Here is a 19,502-nt window from a genome sequence, read left to right as displayed (position 1 = left end):
CTCAAACACACACACACAAGCACACACACACACACACACACACACACACACACACACACACACACACACACACACACACACAGAACAACCTTGATTCTAGATCTATACACACATAGTTACAGACACACACAGTCTTCTCTCTGTCTCTTCTCTATGCACACACTATAAATAATCACATTATACCAGAATTAGAAAATATAGGCCTAGAGATCTCTAGATCTAGGTCTATGTTGTGCGGGATAATCCAGGTTTTTGGCCCCAACGATAACTGTGGAGTGTTCGGTTTTGGCTCCACCGACGATTACTTCTGGTTCTTTATTTTCCATTTTTCGTTGCATATATAATCTAATATATATCATGAATTTGATGAATTATAGATCTCTAGATATAGGCCTATGCTTAGGATTATGTGTAGATCTAGATCTATGTCAAATATTTAGTTGTCTACGACAACTGATAGCTAAATTTCTTCCTCCTCATGTTGAATCTTTGCATGCTGTTTTTATTTTTGTTTCCTTCTTCGACATCTCTGTCAGTACATCTACCAAGTATCAATCTATCAACTGAAATCTTACTCTCTCCCTATAGCTATATGAAACCAAAATATAATCGTTTCGAATTTCAACAAAGTGGGTGGTTGGCAGGTGCTGTGTTGTATTTTGTTCCTTTTTTGTCATCTCTCCTCCTTTTCTTTGTATGTTGTTCTCTGATATATGTAATGTCTAATTTTCAGCACTTGTATGACCTAATTGTGGTGCAAGTACCATAAAACTCTAACACAGAAAACCTCAAATATCAATTTGGTTTTCTTTTTCTGTTCTCAGAATGATGTCTGACGCTGTGCCAGTAGCTGAGACTGGAGAGGACAGTCTGTTGGTGGAAAGGTTAGCCGCTAAAACTGTCTACACAGCTGAACTCCTGGAAAACACAGTGCACATCGCTGAACAGTTACAGAAAGTTCAAGGGCGAGTAAACCGGTATGTCCGACAGGCAAGACTCATCGTTACTTGGAAGAGAAGCTCTGGGCTTTTCACCATGGTTGGCTCGGCAGCTAAGACAGCAGGTAGCGTCATGGTTTTGGCTTCGCCGTTACATCCCAAACTGGCGGTGGCGTTGAAGGCAGGTCACAGGCTGTGGAAGCTAGGCACAGGTCTCAAGGTGCTGACGGCCATCGGGGGGATGCTGAGGGAGCTCTGGCACAGCGGCTGTCGTGACACACTGGTGGAGTTCACACGCTGTGTCGCGCTGCTCTCAAGAAATGTCGGGGTCTTTCAGGAACTGATTCAGGACCTACAGGGTGCAACAGAGCAGCTCAATGCCAGTAATAACAATAACTTCCAAGCGCCAGATGCCGTTGTCAATGTTTTGAGAGAGTTCATTCCTCCACAGCACATTGGCTATGCCACCCATGTCATGAACATTGCATTTGCCCGTCAACACTATTCACCATTGTTTGATTTACTTGCTTTATCCAGTGACCCGTCTGAGAAATCAGATTTGCTCCAAGTTGTAAGGGAAATTGAAGGTTTTCGTTTCACAGAATTTTCACAGGAAAGTGATGCAAAAGCACTTGTGGCTATTGGAAGCTTTCTACATATCAGCCGGGAGCTTTTGGATTTTCTTGACGGTTTCAATAAGGTTACAGATAAAGACTGCCAGTTTCTTCATAACTGCCTCAACAAATTTTCTGAGGAATCTGCGGGCATAATGAAAGTTGTCTCTCTGCTCACTGGCTTGCACAGGATGAAGCATAAGCTTGAATCTCCCACTCCCAGCAGTGACACGGCAGTTAAGAAGATGACAGACCCAGGTATGCTGACACAAGCTTCTGACATGCCTTTAACGCAAAGGGAAAACGATGAGCAGCCTATGGACACAGGAGTTATGGACACTTCAGAAAGAAATAGTAATAATATGGTGGATGTTGCTGAGCCCTGTGAAAAGTCAAATGAAGTGGGGTCGTCTATCAAATTATCTGAGGCCGGCCAGGATGTTGTGGGAATGGAGCTGACCAGTGACAAAGGGACAGAGGTTAATGCCTCAAGTCGTTCAGACCTGATCGCAAGAACCATCAGAAGAGCTGAAATTGTGGCAAACTCCAAAGACTTCATTCTAAAGACATTTTCAACAATGACTGTGGCTATGGAGAAAGGAACTTCGTATATTTCATCTTCTATGATGATACGGAAAAGAAAGAAAGAATCTTTAGACACTGATGGGTCCCAGTTCATGGAAGGGAAGGAATCGTCTAACCAAATCTGAGAATTTTGAGTTACTTCAATTTTTTTTAAATCGATAATTAATACAAAAATATTTTGAAATGTCAGGGGGGGGTTTTCTTCTGTATGTTCATTATTCTACTTCAAGGATTAGGTTGTAAAAGAATTTCTTACTCTGTTTAGCTTATTATAGTATAGTAAGTGGACAAAAAACATTGGAGTAACCGGTACTCGTTTTTCTTTTACAAGGATGATTTGTTCTTTTGTTTTTACTTATTTAGATTAAAATCACATAGATGTGGTTATGTTTATTTCAAGCCTGATATAATGGATTTTTACTTTCTCCATTCATTCCTTCATTTTAATATGAGCATATTTTGTACCAAAAGAAAATGTTAATTGTGTGAAATTGTTTGGGGTTTTTTTCCCTTTTTTTGCACATAGTGATTCCCTGTTGAAAGGTACAATTCTCATCTGGTGACCTGTTATATTATGTTTATTAATTTTTTATTTTAAGGATTAACAGGTTAGGATCACATCATGTAAGCTATATTTTTTAATTTTGAAAATTTATACTCAGTATAAAAAATCTTGTGTTTAGACTGTCCAAATCTTTTCAGATGGATGTTGTTATGCGCATCTCAGGTGCTCTGTGTGAGCCAATTTAGCCATAGCATTGTTCTACTTTTCGAAAATCAAAACCACTCTGGCTGTATTGACGTACAGTGCAATGTTGAGAAATCATCACATTCTTTATAATGAAAGGCTGTCTGGATCTGGAAATTGTGATCTTAGCCCCTGTCCTCTGGATAATTGTGTCCTTACTAAGCCATCAGTTTTGGAATTTTTTGTGTAGAGAACATATACTGAACACCAAAAGAAACGCAAGTAAGCAACAAAAGAAACGCAAATAGATTTCTGGTGTAGAAAAGGTTATTTTTATTGAAATTGTTTAACAGTTGTGAGATTTTTTTAGATGTTTTACTTTCGAAAATATGATTTTCATTGAACATGGACGAACATCTTCGGTGGTATTTTTTTATCGACTCATTAATATCACAGTAATCTTAAACACATGTATGCACAACACGAATAGTCCATTTGACACAGTTCAATATCTTGTATGCCCTCCTTGGGCATCAACAACAGCTCGACACCGTCAGGGCATAGAGTGCATCAGTCTGTTGACGGTAGTCAGCTGGATGTTGCCCCACGCCTGTTGAATGTTCTGCTCCAGTTGTGCCGCAGTGGCTAGCCTTAGCTGAATGTTGTTTAGTTGTCGCTGGAGATGGTCCCATAAGTGTTTGATTGGGTTAAGGTCAGGGCTGAGTCCTGACCATGGGAGAGCTCTAATGTTGTTCTGCTGCATGAATGCCACAGTTCCCTGTGCAGTGTTCGGGCGCGCGTTGTCGTGCTGGAACACCAAGTGGTGGTGTTGCTGGGCGTAGGGGAGGATCGCCTTCTTAAGCACCATGCTGATGGTACGTTGGCCGTTGATTCCATTGCCACGCCCGTGTCTGAGGTTTCGGAAGACAACAGGGCCGACCAGGAGATTTAGTCCAATAGCAGCCCAGATTATGACACTAGGGCCACCCAAGGCGTCGGCTTCCATCATGTTGATGTCTGCGTAGCTTCTGACTCTTCTATCCGCGTTGCTGATGCAGAATCGACTCCCATTAGAAAAGAGAATGTTTCTCCATTGCCTCCATGTCCAATGAAGCCGATGCTGGGCCCAGGCTAACCTTTGTTCTGTGTGGCGGGTAGTGAGGACTGGCCGACCGCAGGACGACGGAACCGGAGTCCTCGGGTCTGAAGTCGCCGCATGGTCTGGCCGGATATCGGTCGTCCGTGGCTTCCAATTGTTCCCCTTGCTGTTTCGGCTGCAGGCAGGAAACTGTCTCAGTGATGACGGGGCGTAATCAGTCGATCTTGACGTGCAAATGTGACCCATGGTCTTCCGCTTCTGGCCAATTATTGGGTGCTGCCGGTTGTTTGAAAACGTGTCCACAGCTTATAAACTGTTGAAAAGGACACATGAAATGTGATAGCGACGTCAGTACGGCTGTCCCCAGCTTGTGAACGCCCAAGGGCTCTCTCTCGACCTGCAACGCTCAGTCGTGGCATCTTCTTGGCGGTCAACTGCTTCACTGGTCAAAGCGTAGCGGTGTGTCTTTTTTTACCCTGATATGCCATGAACACTACTCACGAAAAAAAATTCACTCACCTCTGTTTTCAATCACGCATTGCAAAAAGCACAAACTTTTCATTGACGGCCTTGCGTGAGCTTAAGGTGAGTACTTTTCAATCAGCACTCACAGACTACACTCAGGGGATCTAAACACCCCAGGGGCTTGTACTAGTTTTTATCTGAAAAATATTTTTCTATATATTTTAGGTTGAAAATCGATCAACCTAATGACTTGCGTTTCTTTTGGCGTTCAGTATATTCAGTGGAGTCTGCTTAAACACAGTAAATCTGAAAACAGCGGTAAAGGGAAAGACAATAAAATCCCCTATATTTTTCTTCGTTCCCTTTGTAAGAAAACTATCGCTTAGCCGATTTGCTCCTATTTCTAAACCAGATAGAATCTTCACTAACAATCCTCAAGTAACACAAATCGTCAAGTCTTATGCACTTCAAGATATCAAAACAGGTGAAAGTGACACGAGAACGCGAATAATGCATTGATTCAATGATTGCAGATCTGCGAGAGGCATCATGAATGTGCTGTTTGCCTACATTTATCACACACATCAATAAGCCTATATATACTTCACACTGCGCCTAGTGCCACTAGTGGTGTGAGAATAACGGTAGCGAATGCATGTCATACACAACCCTTGGTTAGTCGTGGCAAAGTTAGTTCAAGACTGGCGTGCCGTAAGCTGACAAAATGCCTTTTTTTATTTACAGCAGTTTCGAGAAAAAGAGTTTTTTAATTAGCATAACATTTAAAAATAGTGTTCTTCCAAAATTTATATATATAATTCTAATTTATTAAAAAACTAGTCACCGTTTACTTTGATTTTTCCACACAAATAGGAATGCGTACTGCCTGTTGCTCAAATTGCAGTCACTGAAAAAAAAAGTAGATCTCTAGATGAAAATTACTCTTTCACAAAGTGAAATTTGCTGCATGCATGGCACTACAACTTTTTGCTTTTCACAATCATCACTTTTTGAGCAACCCTCTCTAAAAGGAATACCCAGCTAAACTAAAGAAAATTTGACCGTCCAGTAGATTTCGGTTTATGTGGACTACACTGTACCACAGTATACTGATAATATGCTCTTAGTATCTTAATTCACTAGGCATACACCACCATACTTCTTGAGTCATGCTCCATCATGTGAAATCTGCCTACTGCTGAGGCAGAATGGAGTTTTGAAGATCTACTGGCAAAAGCCACTAGAGTAATTACCTGACATCACGTGGAACCAGTCCAGACCACTGAATACATGATTGTCTTGTACATATGTGGCAGTTAAAACAGTTTCGGTGGTACAATCAATGGAGTCGGCTTAATTTAAAACCTAAATCTCTGGGACTGCCAGATTTTCTTTAGTTTGGCCGTGTTTTTGGTTTAGAGGGGTTACTCAAATGGAAGAAAAAAAATATGGGATTTTATATTCATTTGGTTTACTGCTACTGGTGCTACTGCTTTCAGATTAAATGTGTTCAATTTAAGTGCAGACCCTCCTTTACATAATATTATACTATTGCGGAAGCAGACTCTCCTTTACATAATATACTATTGCGCTAGCCGAACAATCTCAGACTGCATGCTCATCTGTTGTCACAACGCCTCTGGAGCACAGTTCTTGTGACGGGCTATTATAACTTAGTAATACATGATGTATTGTACACTTTTATTTTTAAACATCTTTTTATTAGGTTAGTTTTATTTTACTGTTTGTCTGGTATAGTGGTGAAATCAAGCAATCGTCAAAATTTAATAATTGAGGAAACGGATGTTTTCTGCTCGTTGAGCAATTTTTTTTTGTTGAGTTTTTGTTTTTTGAGTATTTTTTTGCTCATCGCCTTATACTTGGACTTCCATTTGATACCACTTTTATGTGAGTAAATTTTATTTTAAAATGTTTTAAGGCACAAGAAATGTTAATTTGCAGTTTCCAAGGAGACTCAAGCTTTGGAAGTCACCAAATTTTGGTGGCCATTTTTTTGCTAATTTTACCTCTGCCATCATGAGACCCCCCCCCCCACCTTCTTCAATCACAAATATACATCTTAATTCTATTCAAGTTAGATGGGTATTTATTTTTTTCATCATAAGTCTGTCATGTGAACAAGCTTAAAGATGATACCAATAGCACCATATGCCCAAAAATTTACAAGCGCCTCATTCTGCTTCGTTTTGACACTTTTGGACTCGCTTTATTTTTTTTATTTTTTTTCCACCATTGAAGGGCTTGCACCTCCTGCTGGTGGAGGCAGTGAGTAAACTTATATACCTCCTACTCGCCTTATTTTAACAACCTGAGAGATGAGGGATTCTCCACAGAACTCAAGCTGCTAATGGTGGGATAAAGCTTCAGCTCAAATCACTTTGATTTTATGTCTGCTTCTGTGACTTTCAAGTCGGAAAATTATACCCATTTTGTTGGTCGCAAAAAATTGTTCGATCACAAATAAATATAGGATTGGATTTGGTGCTAAAGTTTATCGCTGTTTAAGTTACAAATGATTCTGCATGACTACAGTCGTATGGCTTGTAGACCTAGTATGTAGCGTGGTTTGATTACTAATAGATTATTTGTGGCCTTTATATAGTAACCTGTGTTGTTGTTTGTCACCTGTGTAGAGCTGGGTTTTGGGTTTTTTATTTTGTTTCAGTTGGGGGGGGTTTTGGGAGGGGGGGGGGGGGGGGGGGCAAAGTCGTTGTTTCTGTATTTTGTCACTGTTTCGTTTGGTCCTATACCGTATCGTATGTAATATTTGCTAAAATAAAGATCACTTTCGTCTCCACACTGTCATGCTTTTTTAATCCCCTTGTTTCTCTGTAAAAGTTTTGTTATAAAGAATATTACACTAGTGATATAATATAAATATATTTTCAGGGATGGTTAGCAGGTACTCTGGTGTGGTTTGCTCCTTCTTTCAGGCCTGTCAAACACCTGTTATACTTTTATATCTCCTCCTTTTCTTTGTATGTTACTCGTAAGAGACACACCTGTTATGACCTTTCTTTATTGCAAGTTCCGTATAACTGTACTGTAAGTTCTGTAATACAATAAGATTATACTCAAACTGTTGCAGCCAATGTAATCAGTAAAACAAAAAAAATTTGAATTGGCTATCACTACAGGTTCAACAAAATGATTTTTTTTTTTTTCGGATTTTGATTTACGTAAACACCATAGCAGACAGAAGTACTGATGAAGATCTTTTGACCGACGGGCACACATTGTGTGAAAAAGGAGGCAAGCAAGAGCTGAACTGAAGATTTGATAACAGTCTAGCATTCACATAACAAAATCAGTGTAGCGGGAAATCTTTTCGTTACCGGTTTGTGCAAGTTTCTCTATATTTTAAATACAAAGAATATAGTATATATGAACCCTACAGATGGGGCACGCATATAACTCAAACATGTCGGGAGGAATGACGAATGTTTTCAATACATCCATAATTTGGGTTAACTGGATAACGGATAATGGAAAATTAATCTAAAGAGATAATTTCAGTCTAGGCATGGCAAAATCAAGTACAAGCTATCCTTGATGTTTTCTGTGTTTGTGTTATCTGCGTCCCATCATAAGTATCATACTTTGCAGCCTCTCTATAACGACATCGTCAGGACCAGATAAAATGTTGTTATAGAGAGTTGTCATTATAGATAGGCAACCAAAAATATACCGGGTGATAAATTGAATATTAGGAAAAGATCGGGACTTGGGTACCGTGTCGCTATACCCAGGACGTCGTTATATATCGAAGGTCGTTATAAGAGAGGCTGCACTATACATGTATTTAAGAAAAATTTGGGGATCTGAAAATCTGCTGACTGGCTACATGTATGCGCGTATGAGATTTTGTTAAAGTAATAAATTAAGAGGAGAAGCCCTCCCTGCGCCAGAGAAGCGGCGGTGTGCGAGTGGCGACCACCAACTTTTGGTTTTAATTCTGTTCTACTTTTTGGGTCTCGGATAACACTACAGGAAACCATGTTGTTAGTTGGGTTTTTTTTATTTCCAATAAATTTCTTGAAGGTTGATCCCAGCCCAGAATGTTGGTTTCAAATAGAAGATTCTGTGAAGTAACTGAGGTGGCTGGGCGGAGACGACAGAATGAAAGAGAGGAGGTAGAGATACAATGTTGAAAAACGAACAAGTGATGGCAACTCAAACTAGCCTGGGGCCGCTGGGGCAGGGAGAAAAATAATTGTGGGAAATAACTCTTAACGGTCAACTTTTGCCATGTATTTTTCAGGTTATGTCCCTTACACTAGACCCTTGCTAGTGCTACACATTCTATTGTTTTAGGTTGTCCTTGTTCACACACTTGTGTATACCAAAACAACACAAACAAACAAAATGTCGCCAGTATTCTTTGTGAGGCAGGGGCACCGACTGTGATTGCGTCATAACAAGCTGGTGTAGCTTCCTCCGAGACGTAGCCTATGAGAAACGGGAGCGGAGAGGCGGTCTGAGAATCCTCCAGCAGTAGAAAAATAGCACCTGATGATTTCACCATCATGTGTAATGCGCCCAGCAGGCTAATGTACTGCACGTTGTACTTGTGTCTGATAGTAGTGATAGGTATACATAATATATAAGTTAAACCTCCTTGGTCAGATCTCTACTTTGAATTTGTTTGAGTGGCCCCTCTTGGTGGTAAGTTACAAAAAAATTATTTTTGTCTCAGTTGTGTTTGAGCTGCTCATGGCAATTCTCTCTCTCTCTCTCTCTCTCTCTCTCTCTCTCTCTCTCTCTCTCTCTCTCTCTCTCTCTCTCTTTCTCTCTCTCTCTCTCTCTCTCTCTCTCTTTCTCTTTCTCCCTCTCTCTCTCTCCCTCTCCCCCTCTCTTCTCTCTCTCTCTCTCTCTCTCTCTCTCTCTCTCTCTCTCTCTCTCTCTCTCTCTCTTTCTCCCTCTCTCTTTCTCCCTCTCTCTCTCCCTCTCCCCCTCTCTTCTCTCTCTCTTTCTCTCTCTCTCTCTCTCTCTCTCTCTCTCTCTCTCTCTCTCTCTCTCTCTCTCTCTCTCTCTCTCTTTGTATGTATGTATGTAGTCATAATATATATAAATATATTTATATATATATATATATATATATATATATATATATATATATATATATATATATATATATATATATATATATATATATATATATATGTATTATGTAGGCCCTAGGATGTTTATGGATAGATGGATGGATAATGGATAATATATATATACATGTATCTATATTATAGCAATATCACATCTTTTTAAAGATAGGTCCATAATCTATAAACAACACAGGTATGTAGGCCTACAACAAAGATCAATAATCCAGAAGTAAAATGCTTTTTTACTTTTTCCAAATAGGTCCATAAATCTTTAAAAGTTATGGCTGTGTACATCATGTATATATGTGGGTATTTTGGAGAAAATTGTTATACATTTAGAGAGGAATAAAAAAAGAGCAAACGGCACCAGAATATTGAAAACCCATAACTTTCTTATTTTTATTAATAGAATGGGCTGAAAATTGGAGAGATTATGCTTTTTAGGGCAACTAAATAGAAAATGGAAAAACTAAAGTTGCAATCTCAATACCTTGTTAATCATATGCAAATAAATAGATCTAATTAAATAGGCCAATGCATATAATTATAAAAAATCAAAATAATGGCCTAAAATAATAGACACATAAGTCCATTCTGTTACATGTGGATGTATACAAATCTGTATTTGAACTATTTGCCAAGTGATGATATTTAGAAAAAGTGACAAATAAGATTTTGAATGTTTGATTATGCACTCATTTGAATAGATGCTCATAATTAATTTTATTAATCAAATTGTAACCAAACAGCTCAGAGAGTCGGGGAACTAACACTAACAGGTAAATAAATTATAATATCAAGCTCGGTTTCTTTTAATAAATTTACAATTGAAACTATAGCTCAAATTGATAATGAGCATGATAACTGATCAATTACATAGTTATTTTAGCCCAGCGCAGATATGTCCCCCAACCCCCTCTCATACCATGAAAATATGTCTTAGAATTAGAACAATTGCATTCATTTTCATTTGATGTGGGTATTATTCTGTAATTATACAGATTTCAACATAAATTAAGGATCACTTGCAAACACTCTGAGTGGTCTTCTTGGGTCGACCTGCACGTGGGCGTTCTTGGACTAATCCAGTGGTTTGATGGCGCTGCCTCATGCGGACAATGACAGTGACAGAGTGTGACACTGCAAACTGGAGGGGGATAGCTGGTTCCTCTATTAATAAATCATAATGGTCAAGGTCAAGGTCTCTCACTATTTTCTGTCACTTTCCTTCTCCTACCCAACCCCCTGATCCCTCTCTTTCTTTTCTCAATCTCACCCCCCCCCCCCCTTCTTTTCTCTCGCCCACCCCCACCCTTTTCTTTACCCCCCCCCCCTTCCCTCCGTTTCTTTGCCCCTCCTTTTTCTCCCCTTTTCTCTCTCTTTTTTTAAAAATCTAGGTAGGATCAATAAACCTGTAACTTGTTGACCCCTCCCCCCCCCCCAAAAGAAAAACCACCAAAAAAATAAAAAATAAAAATAAATAGAATATTTTATTGACAGTACAGCGACAGTGACGTCACAGTGCTGTAGGCTGCAGGAGGAGTCCACCGGTGACAACTGTCGAGACAGGACATACACAGCCTCGCGATGGATAAGGAGCTACTGTTAGGTCAGGATGAACATGACGACCAAGATGAAAGCCCAGCTACGTCACGAGATGTCCGCGGACATAGAAACTCCCCGGATGTAGGCCTATTGGTCAACCCAACTCTCGCCGAGGTCGCTGGCGATGGTATTTCTGAGTGGAATGATTCAATACAGCATGTGCAAGACCTCGGACGTCACAGATATGTGTGTGCTGTTACGTCACCAGACCAAATGCCCCACCGTAACAGCATCGAGAGACGAGCCAGTCAGGCTGAGCCGGGAACTGACCACAACGAAACGGGCAACGGTCAGGAAAATTTGAACTTCCGGCAACTTCCCGCGAGGAAAAAGCTCCTCCTTCTGCTTCTTGTCACGGCACAGTTCTCCGCAGACGCCGGTTTCCAGCTGATGGCGCCATTTTTCCCACAGGAAGCGGAGAGGAAAGGGTCGTCGGAAACAGAAATAGGCTTCATCTTCAGCAGTTTCGAGATTGGCATCATACTGTCTGCCCCAACGTTTGGCCGGTTCATAACGCGTATTGGGACCAAGTTTCTGTTTATCACGGGCATGTTAGTGGCCGGTTCATCCACCATATTGTTCAGCGTGCTAAACCTGTGCCCGCCCGGCGCCATCTTTGTGACCTTGACCATCCTGTGTCGTGTGGTCATGTCTCTGGGAGTGTCGGCCTACGTCACAGCCAGTCTAGCCATAGGTGAGATCGCGTCTCACGGTGAATGTCTCAGTGAGACGCATATATATATATATATATATATATATATATATATATATATATATATATATATATATATATATATATATATATATATATATATATATATATATATATATATATATATATATATATATATATATATATATATAATATGTGTGTGTGTGTGTGTGTGTGTATGTGTGTGTGAAGGAGTTTAGAACTACGTTACTTTCAATCTCCTTGGTGTGTGTGTGTGTGTGTGTGTGTGTGTGTGTGTGTGTGTGTGTGTGTGTGTGTGTGTGTGTGTGTGTGTGTGTGTGTGTGTGTGTGTTCCGCTCAATTTACCGGTTTATTTTATATTTGTGAAATAATTCTTTAAAAAATTCACTTCCATCTTCGTTTATACTTTTACTCACAACAAGGAATGAATTAAATGTAGGCCTACTTTTTAAAAATTTCAGTAGGGGTTTTACAGCGCTTTGTCAACTTTCAGTTTGATACTTGTTAATTTTTATTTTTCTTCTAATTTTAATTTTCATATTTTTACACTTTTGAAAATGTATGTGAATCTTCCTTGATGTGAGTAAAGGAATAAAGAAGGAAGTGGGTTTTTAAAAAAAAAAGTAAACTCGTCCAAAAAAGTCAAGGAACAGCTTGTGTTTTCACCTGTCAAATTCAAACTTCAATATCTCACAAACGCGTTATGATCAGTCTACCAAACTTGGCACACGCACTGACGACAAGACACAGTTTGCCTATACGGCAAATTTGCCAGCACCAGCTTCATAGCGACGACGCAGCGCATTCTGAAACACAGCCGAAAAGCATGAAAAATGGGCTAAATTTCTCTGACTCAGCAACATTGGCATAGGGACTGTTAGCTAAAACTAAGCTTGGCACGTGCTAAACAGATGTCTTAGCTGTGAAGATTGCTCACTTACAGCCCTTTATAAGCCAGCGTTTTTCTGCCATGTTTCATTACAACACGATGGTCCAACAACACTCGCTGTCAGACGTCAACAGAGGACGAGCCCTTACCTGGCTCCAAGATGGCTCCACGTTCCCAGTTGTTGCACATCGATTCGGGGTGTCTCCATCAGTCATATAGAGGCTGCAAGAACGATGGCGAGCGACCGGAAGGGTCCCGGACAGGCCTCGACCAGGATCGCCCCGTTTGACCAACAACAGCGTCGACCGGTTCATCGTCAAACAGGCCGTGACGTCACGAACCACCACTGCAAACGGCATCAGGGACCAACTACGGGTGACAGCCAATGTCCACGAGAGCGAGGAGACGGTAAGGAACCGTATCCGTAGAGCCAGGTTAGCTTCTTGTGTCCCTGCCAGGCGCCCAAGGTACACGCCGCCCAACAAAGCAGCTCGCCAATAACAGTGGACACATTGTCAGTGGGACCAGGTAGTCTTCTCGGACGAATCCAGATTCAACCTGCTGCACCCAGACAGGCGATCCCACATCTGGAGGCGCCGAGGAGAGCTGTTCCACCCTGAGTGCATCCAACAGGTGGCGCCCTACTTTGCAGGGTCCGTTCTGGTATAGGGAGGCTTCTCAGTTCACCACATGGCCCCGTGTACCATATACAGGGCAATTCCACCTCGGCTAGGTACACGGAGGAAATCCTGCGTCCCCTTGCTGTTCCTCTCCTGAAGCAGATTGGACCCCAGGCTGTACTGCAGGACGACAACGCCACGCCATATCGCGCACGCGTCGTGGGGGACTTCCTGCAGCAGCGAGCTGTCACCTGCATGGACTGACCAGCTTGTAGCCCGGATTTGAACCCAACAGAGAACATTTGGGATCACATTGACCGGTGGACAATGGACAATCACCCTCCTGCACAAAACCGTCAACAACTCTTGGGCTACCTCGTCCAGGAGAGCAGAATCTACCCCAACAAGTTCTCCGAAGGCATGTCCTGTTCATACATCGACGCTGTGCCGAGTTTTTGATCAAACGAAGTGGCTACATTCACAATTGACAATGTTCATGAAGAACTTTGGCTGTTCAGACATTTGAAATCCGATCAGTGTGACTTAAACTCATTTTACATAAACTTCTCGTTGTTATTGAAATCTGAAATTGTCCACACTTAATCTAGAGAGTCGAAAGCATCTTTTGCGGAAAAATGAATAAATTCGGTTAAACTGTTCTTCAGTAATCTTTCTTTGAATTTTTGTTCCTTGACTTTTTTGTGCGTGTTTTATTATGGGTTGTTTGAGCTCTTGTTATAGAGTTACAACAAGCTCACACTGTGCAACATTTAACCCAATGCCCTCTGCCTTTTCAGTTTGTAAGGACCCACATAAGCTCACATAATGACATTGTGTTCAGTTAACTGAATCGATCCTCTTTACTTTCAGTGTGTAAGTATAAGGATTACATACTATACGCTCACGTACTCTTTTTTCAGTGTGTAAGTGTAAGGACTACACATACGCTCACATTTACTCTACTTTCAGTGTGTACGTGCAAGGACCCACATAATGCTCACATTACCGTACTCTGCTTTCAGTCTGGAAGTGTAAGAACTACACATGAACTCACATTTCTACTCTACTTTCAGTGTGTAAGTGTAAGGACTACATTATTATACATTTACACCTATACTATATATAATACATGCGCTCACATTACTCTACTTTCAGTGGGTATGTGTAAGGACTGCACATACGTGCCACCTTACTTTCACTTTCAGCTTGTACATGTAAGGACTAAACATACGCCCACATTACTTTCATTGTGTAAGTGTATGGACTACACGTACGATCACATTACAGTGGAAACCTGATATAACAGGGATGGTGGGAGTAGAGAAAATGTCCTGTTATATCCGATCCCTGTTAAATCAGAAATGCAAAGGAAAGTGAGCATTTGTGGACTAATCAAGCTGTATTTATTCATGGGTAGTTTCCCTTGCCACAAGTACCCACGAACAGACTTAACAGAGGTTTTGGCACCAATTTTCTCCTTGCCTCCTTACACCACATCAGAAGAGCTTGGTCCAGGGCATCTGCATAGGGTAGTCTCATCTTCTTTCGATCCCGAGCAAACTTTTCATTAGAGCATGCTGCCACTATCTTCCCTGTATCCTTGATAATGGTGTGAATCGACCCTTGTGGAATGTCGAACTGACGACAAATCTCTGCCAGTGGAGATTGCTTTTTGTCAACAGCCTGGATTATTTCGTATTTTTGTCAATTGACAGGCATTTTCTCTCGCTCTTGACATCGTTGGTGACACATTATGCGTGCGTGTTGCTAGGTTTCTGGCTTGATCGAGGTCTGCAGCACACTGCAGCCCTCTCTCCCTTCACCTTCACACGCTGCGTGTGCTTGCAGTGGCATGGCTTGCGTGGGCTTGCTCTATCACTGCGTTACTCTCTCTCTCTCTCTCTCTCTCTCTCTCTCTCTCTCTCTCTCTCTCTCTCTCTCTCTCTCTCTCTCTCTCTCTCTCTCTCTCTCTCTCTCTCTCTCTTACTTTTTACTCATTGTTGACGAGCCCTGGTCCCTGCTATAACCGGTTGGGCTCCGATGAGACCCTGTTATTGCCGATAACTTTTAATATAGACAAACAGTAGGAAAAAAACGGGGATTTTAAAAGTCCCTGTTATTACCGGATCCCTGTTATTACCGGGCCTGTTATATATGGTTTCCACTGTACTTAACTTCAGTGTGTAAGTGAAGTGTAGTGTAAGGGCCCACATGCGTCCACACCAGATGGTAAGGTAAGGCCGACAACTCTACTTCTACTTTCAGTGTGCGAGGAGTTCCCCGGACGACGGACAACGGTGTTTGGTATCGTTGAGACCGCCAGTGCCGCGGGACTGATGGTGGCGCCCTTTCTAGGCGGGGCTCTCTACGACGCTGGCGGATTCGGACCGCCCTTTTGGTTCGGCGGGGCCGTCTTCATCGCCAACGGCCTGGCCATGGCCAAAGTTCTGCCCTCTCAGGACAACACGCCCCGGCAGCGGACAAAGTCCACGCTCCAACTGCTCACCAGCCCTCTCGTGTGGGTTGCCATGACAACCACGGCTGCCACAGTAGCTGGGATCAGCTTCCTGGACCCGACACTATCTCAGCACCTGAAGAGCTTCCGTCTGTCGGCGCTTCTCGTGGGGCTTGTCTACATGATTCAACCGGGTAAATTTTGAACTCAGACTCACAGAGTAAACTGCCTCCAATTTTCACCTCATCTTTGCGCTATATTTTGCTACGATGTATATATAATACTAGCTGGGCCCCCTTTCGATGAAAGGGATGATCGGTGCATTAACGTAAACTGAAAGTCATTGGCCTACTATATTTACACTTTACTGAAATGGAGCAATAAATCTTGAGAGATGAAAAAAAATTAGAAGGTCTAGATCTAGAGATCTATACTCTCAAAACAAAATGCGCCTCGCGAAATATCACGTCTGCACCAGATTTTCTAAAATTACAGAGACAGAAGCGTCGGCCTTCAAACGCGATCGGCGAAATAAAGAATCTTTTTTTTTTTTTTGCAGCAAAACTGTCTCACAACTGAAAAAACGAAGGGCGCAATGATCTGGAGAATATTTTTAAAGAATTTTTTTTGTCGAAAACCGCATGTCGATCGATGCAGCCATTAAAAAGCCTTTTGAATAGCAAAAGTCGGCCACCACAAATAGATATAGATAATACAGTATAACACGGATAGGTCGAACACAGAAGACTCGAAATCACGCCTGCGGTCCCATTTTTTTCCTTCTTTATCTTTGTAAGATATCCCTCGAACTACGGATCCCTCAAACTGGCCGGTTTTGACGAATTTGAGCTCTCCGTGTCACACTATACAGCTTGAGAAACACATGCCACACATGCATGACAACGCTCTCTCAGAGAGGAGAAGTTGTCAAAGTTTTGTCCCCCTTTCGACACTGTCAATATTGTTTACTGTAAAGTTAAGTAAGGTTATAATAGTAATAGTCACACATATTTTATACAGTATAACAGGGATAGCTCGAATTCATTGGGACCCTCCTCGGTTGTTCAAGGAATCTGCAGTTCGAGGGATGTCTTAGAAAGATAAAGAAGGGAACAAACAGGACTGCAGTCACAGTTCGACAGATGCGTGATTTCGGGTCTTCTGTGTTCGACTTATGCGTGTTATACTGTATGCAGAACTTGTACATAAATTTATCTCCAGTAAGATTGGGCCAATTAATCACATTCTTGTAAACTCTCTAAACTGGCAGTGAAGAAATTCTAAAATTCTTCATCAAAATGGTACAAATTCGAATAATTTACAGTTTTGATTGTAATTTATGTATGTATAATATACTTACTTTACTTTTTTCTTCCGCTTGTACCCTGGGGTGTCGCGGGGAGACACAGGTGTCTGTCTGCAGCAAGTCGTGTGGCCTGTAGGAGGGACATCCCATGATCTTTAAGGGTGTCTGCCACAGATTCACTCCATCGTCGCCTTGGTCTTCCTCTGGCTCTCCATCCAGAATATTTAATGTTGTATGCTCTCAGAGCTGGATGGTTTGAGGGCATCCGCGTGAGGTATCCGAACCACTTGACCTTTTGTTTTTCAATGTGTGGTAGGACTGGTGTTGCTCCCACGGTGTCCCTTATGACTTCATTTTTAATTTTGTCTCTTCTTGTTTTGTTGACCGCTCTTCTTAAGCATTTCATCTCGCATGTGACCAGTTTCCTCTCTAGGGCTTTTGTTAGAGTCCATGTCTGGCACTGATATGTGAGCATTGGAAGGAAAATGGCGTTGATGAGCTTCGCCTTGGTGCTCATGGGGATATTGGGATGTTTCAGGAGAGGGTCCAGTTGGTAGCTGACTGCGATGTATAATACAAGGACTACCCTAAACTTTCTTAAAGAGATTGTCTTGTTTGTAGTTTACAAAAATATTAAATTTAAATATGTATAATATAATGATATTTAAATTTAATATTTTTGTAAACTACAAACAAGACAGTTTCTTTAAGAAAGTTTAGGGTAGTCCTTGGATCAACTGTCTATAAAAAAATTAATTTATATTTTTATATTTTTAATCTTTGACGTGAAAAACAAAATTCACCACATTCTACCAGAATGTGCAGATCAGTCAAACACAGTCGAAACAGCTCTACTACATGTATTTAACGGCCCCCTGTCTGGGAAATAATTTTTTTACACTAAAATGACACTACTGTCCAAGACATTCATTCATCTGTCTTTAGTTTTGATTTGTTTTAGTAAGGTTTTTACGGAGCTCGCAACTGCATAATATGGTCATATGAGCGCCAACGGGTGAATGTCAATAGAGAAATCCAAACGGGGAATCATGCTTACTCTACTCACGTCTCTAGCCTCAACAGCACAAAATCTAAAACAACCATTTTTCTCCTTGGCAACGTGTAGTCATCTTGGACAGTTTCAACCGTACTTTTTACACGCATACAATAACTGTTGTTCCTCTACCTCGGCAGGTCTGTATGGCCTGGGGACCCCTGTGTGGGGTTACCTGTGCGACACCAAGGACATCCAAGCTCCACTCCTGATAGGAGGGAACTTTCTCTGTGCACTGGCCTTTTGCATTTTAGGCCCCGCCCCTTTCCTGTCATCCATACCGTTCAAACTATGGACAACTGTTGTGGGACTCATTGTCCTGGGCATTGGCAGTGGGTGCGCTCTGGTGCCGACATTTAGCTGCATGATCAAAGGAGCGGAAAGTTTGGGTTTTGAAGACAACGTCGAAACGTTTGGAATGATTTCTGGTCTATTTCTGACAGCATTCTGCACCGGGGCATTTATAGGCCCAACAACAGGAGGTGTCCTCACGGATCACGTTGGGTTCAACAAAGCAGCGATGGTTATTGTGGGCATTTATTTATTTGTCATGATTGTCAATATTGTACACTTTTCCCATGTTTATTTACAGCGTCCTAGGGGTTTAGCGGTAGAGGTGCCATCAATAAACGCTGATCCTTTGTAGTATTTTGCATTATTATTATTCAACGCAGGCCTACTTGTTCTAGTACTAATAATAAATGACTCATTACATATACAAGTTTCCTTTGTTTCTGTTTGATTATTGTCAGAACATTCTGAGTCAACATTCACCAGGAATAAAAACTCCCAAAAAGAAATTATGGCAGATAGACGATTTTCATCTGCTGTCTGGTCTAAAAAGAGAAAAGAAAACCCGTTTCTCCTTTCCGGGTTCCCAGATCCAGCTACTGTGAGAACAGGTGCCAAGGTAGGCGGTAGTGTAACAAGGTTTGACTGTACCACTAACTGTTTACCACGCTGAGAGGCATTGTCCCACAAAGAATGAGATGTCCTTCCAAAGAGGCGAATCACTAGGTGGTAAGGACATCAGCCAGTACAGGGCACGATACAATTTTTCCCAGAACCTCCGAGTCTGAAACCAGTTCTTGTTTATGTTATGTTCACGGATAAATGAATTCGAAAAATAATATGGAAAAAATTGGGTCAAATTAACCCTATCCATACGTCATGTTTTACTATTGTATACTTACGAAGTGGGGAACTTTGTGCCACCACTTTCCAAACAGGAAATTTGCTTGTTAATCCGATCCGTACGCTTTGCATTATAGCAGTATGTCAAAATGATTTTTTTGAGAAATACTGAAAGTTTCAAAGAGATCATCTTTGTACTAGATCTAGAAGTATTCTAAAATGTGAACAATGCAACC

At 41.4% G+C, this 19,502-nt stretch overlaps 2 protein-coding genes across 2 annotated transcripts in view; both read left to right on the top strand.

The window, feature by feature from the left end:
- The window catches only part of LOC101857572, a gene marked incomplete at its 5' end in the record, with an annotated part of 5,239 nt that extends 2,008 nt beyond the window's left edge, over positions 1 to 3,231 (top strand). The window contains 1 exon segment of the mRNA XM_013083204.2: positions 825 to 3,231. Coding sequence (XP_012938658.1) covers positions 826 to 2,262 — 1,437 coding nt within the window. The 3' untranslated portion in view covers positions 2,263 to 3,231.
- Positions 3,232 to 8,743: 5,512 nt separating this feature from the next.
- Positions 8,744 to 18,853, top strand: LOC101857802 (MFS-type transporter SLC18B1). Its single transcript, XM_005099545.3, has 4 exons — positions 8,744 to 9,075; positions 11,010 to 11,808; positions 15,583 to 15,966; positions 18,273 to 18,853. The coding sequence occupies exons 2-4, from the start codon at positions 11,097 to 11,099 to the stop codon at positions 18,776 to 18,778; spliced, it is 1,602 nt and encodes a 533-aa protein (XP_005099602.1). The 5' UTR covers positions 8,744 to 9,075; positions 11,010 to 11,096; the 3' UTR covers positions 18,779 to 18,853.
- The last annotated feature ends 649 nt before the right edge of the window (positions 18,854 to 19,502 follow it).

Source organism: Aplysia californica, unplaced genomic scaffold, assembly GCF_000002075.1.
Source record: "Aplysia californica isolate F4 #8 unplaced genomic scaffold, AplCal3.0 scaffold00217, whole genome shotgun sequence".
NCBI lineage: Eukaryota > Metazoa > Mollusca > Gastropoda > Aplysiida > Aplysiidae > Aplysia > Aplysia californica.
The sequence above is the reverse complement of the archived record's forward strand: the minus strand, read 5'-3'. Positions and strand labels throughout refer to the sequence as shown.

Bases quoted from the DNA above. Each gene is read 5' to 3' on its own strand.
- LOC101857802 (XM_005099545.3), top strand. From the start codon at position 11,097: ATGGATAAGGAGCTACTGTTAGGTCAGGATGAACATGACGACCAAGAT. The intron at 11,809-15,582 runs GTGAGATCGCGT...TTCTACTTTCAG, and splicing joins CACAGCCAGTCTAGCCATAG to TGTGCGAGGAGTTCCCCGGA. The intron at 15,967-18,272 runs GTAAATTTTGAA...CTACCTCGGCAG, and splicing joins TGTCTACATGATTCAACCGG to GTCTGTATGGCCTGGGGACC.